The 1,590-nt window shown below is 46.1% G+C and overlaps 1 protein-coding gene across 1 annotated transcript; it reads left to right on the plus strand.

The window, feature by feature from the left end:
- The first annotated feature begins 487 nt into the window (after positions 1-487).
- Positions 488-1,105, plus strand: LOC145045963 (uncharacterized). The gene has a single exon (XM_078994253.1). The coding sequence runs from the start codon at positions 488-490 to the stop codon at positions 1,103-1,105; it is 618 nt and encodes a 205-aa protein (XP_078850379.1).
- The last annotated feature ends 485 nt before the right edge of the window (positions 1,106-1,590 follow it).

The raw sequence follows: 1,590 nt of genomic DNA on the forward strand, positions 1-1,590 counted from the left end.
ACATTAGTAGTGAAAGGGACTTGGTAAGGTTAAAGCGATCCTTGAGGAAAGAACGGACAAATATGGAAGGTAGTATGGGCCCGTACTACTGAAAGTAGAGGATCCATAATCGAGTGAAGAAAAATTGATAGTAAACCAAAGAACTTATAGTGTGCGCAAGGTATCTCGATGTTTTCTATGACCCGGACGAATGTGTGTTTTGATTAACCAAGGAACTTGTATTGTGTGCAAGATATCTTGATGTTTTCTATGACCCTGAAGAATGTGTGTCTTGATTCAAAATGGTGATGACAGGTCATGAAGTAGGAGGTTCAGGGTCTAGGCAGGTTCGGGTACGCGTTTCGAGCCGATTGATGATGGATTGCGTGAGTTCATTTCATCCAAGATTATGAGAAGCATCCTTGAGGTGACCCTGGTGATTTTCAGGTCGATCAAGGAAGGTATCATGGAGTTGATGGAGGACCGCCATAAGGCATTTAGGATCTACATGGCACCTGGCCAGTCGGGGACTCGTACACTCTTCTTCAAGTATTTCAGGGGATGCAGAGCACCAAACTTCTACGGGGTGAAAGAACCCATTATGGCTAGGCGATGGATTGCAAACATTGAGTTTGCACAGTTAATAAGCTTCTTCCTTGAGGGGTCAAAGGTCAGGTATGCTGCTGGTTGTAAGAGGGAGAGAGCTAGAGATTGGTGGGAGGCAGTCAGTGATACGTTGGGACCCCCAACCATTGAGGCTATGACTTGGTCGGAGTTTATGACTAGATTTCGGGCCGAGTTTGCGCCAATTGTGGAGATTCAACAACTAGCCAGGGAGTTTTTGGATATAAAGCATACTACGAAGACAGTGGCAAAGATTACCGCCAATTTCAAGGAAACGGTCTTGTTGGTGCCTCAGTACGTGGGTGATGAGGAGATGAAGAAAACCCGGTACCATGACATGTTGGGAGCTGACATTCAGAAACATGTTAGTTACTCAGCGTGCCCGAATTCGGATGACATGATAGTCGGGGCACGAGAGAGCGAGATTGACATGGAGCACGTTAGGTTGAGGAAGGTAGAGTTTGGGCAGACAACTTCGATTTCGGTGAAGAAACCCAAGTGATTTGACTTGAGGTCGAAGGGACAGCATGGGAAGTGCGGAATGACGCATGAGGGAGTTTGCAGATTAGGGGCATCGGGCTGCTATAAGTACGACAAGCTTGGGCAATTTGGCAGGGATTGTACTACCCTACCCCACCATTCAGACATCAGACCTAATTTTCTTTTATTGCAATCAGAAGGGTTATAAAAAGGCCAATTTCCCAAGATTGTTATTAGGAGTGCCAGTGGTGGCGCCAGCTCCAGCGACCCTGCAGATCACAAATGGCCGATAGGGCAGGCCAGATGCTCCTGTGGTGAGGATTCAAGCCTTCCAGTTGACAGCCGATGAGACACGTGTCACACCAGATGTGGTGGCTGGTATGTTGCTTCTTCTTATCTTTCATTATATTTCATTTTTGATATTTATGATCCATGTATTCTCTTTTAGGATAGTTTCATGTGAACGGTATCCCAGTGTTGGTGTTATTTGACTCGGGAGCTACTCGA

This window comes from Lactuca saligna, chromosome 5, assembly GCF_052625555.1.
Source record: "Lactuca saligna cultivar CGN05327 chromosome 5, ASM5262555v1, whole genome shotgun sequence".
Classification (NCBI taxonomy): Eukaryota; Viridiplantae; Streptophyta; class Magnoliopsida; order Asterales; family Asteraceae; genus Lactuca; species Lactuca saligna.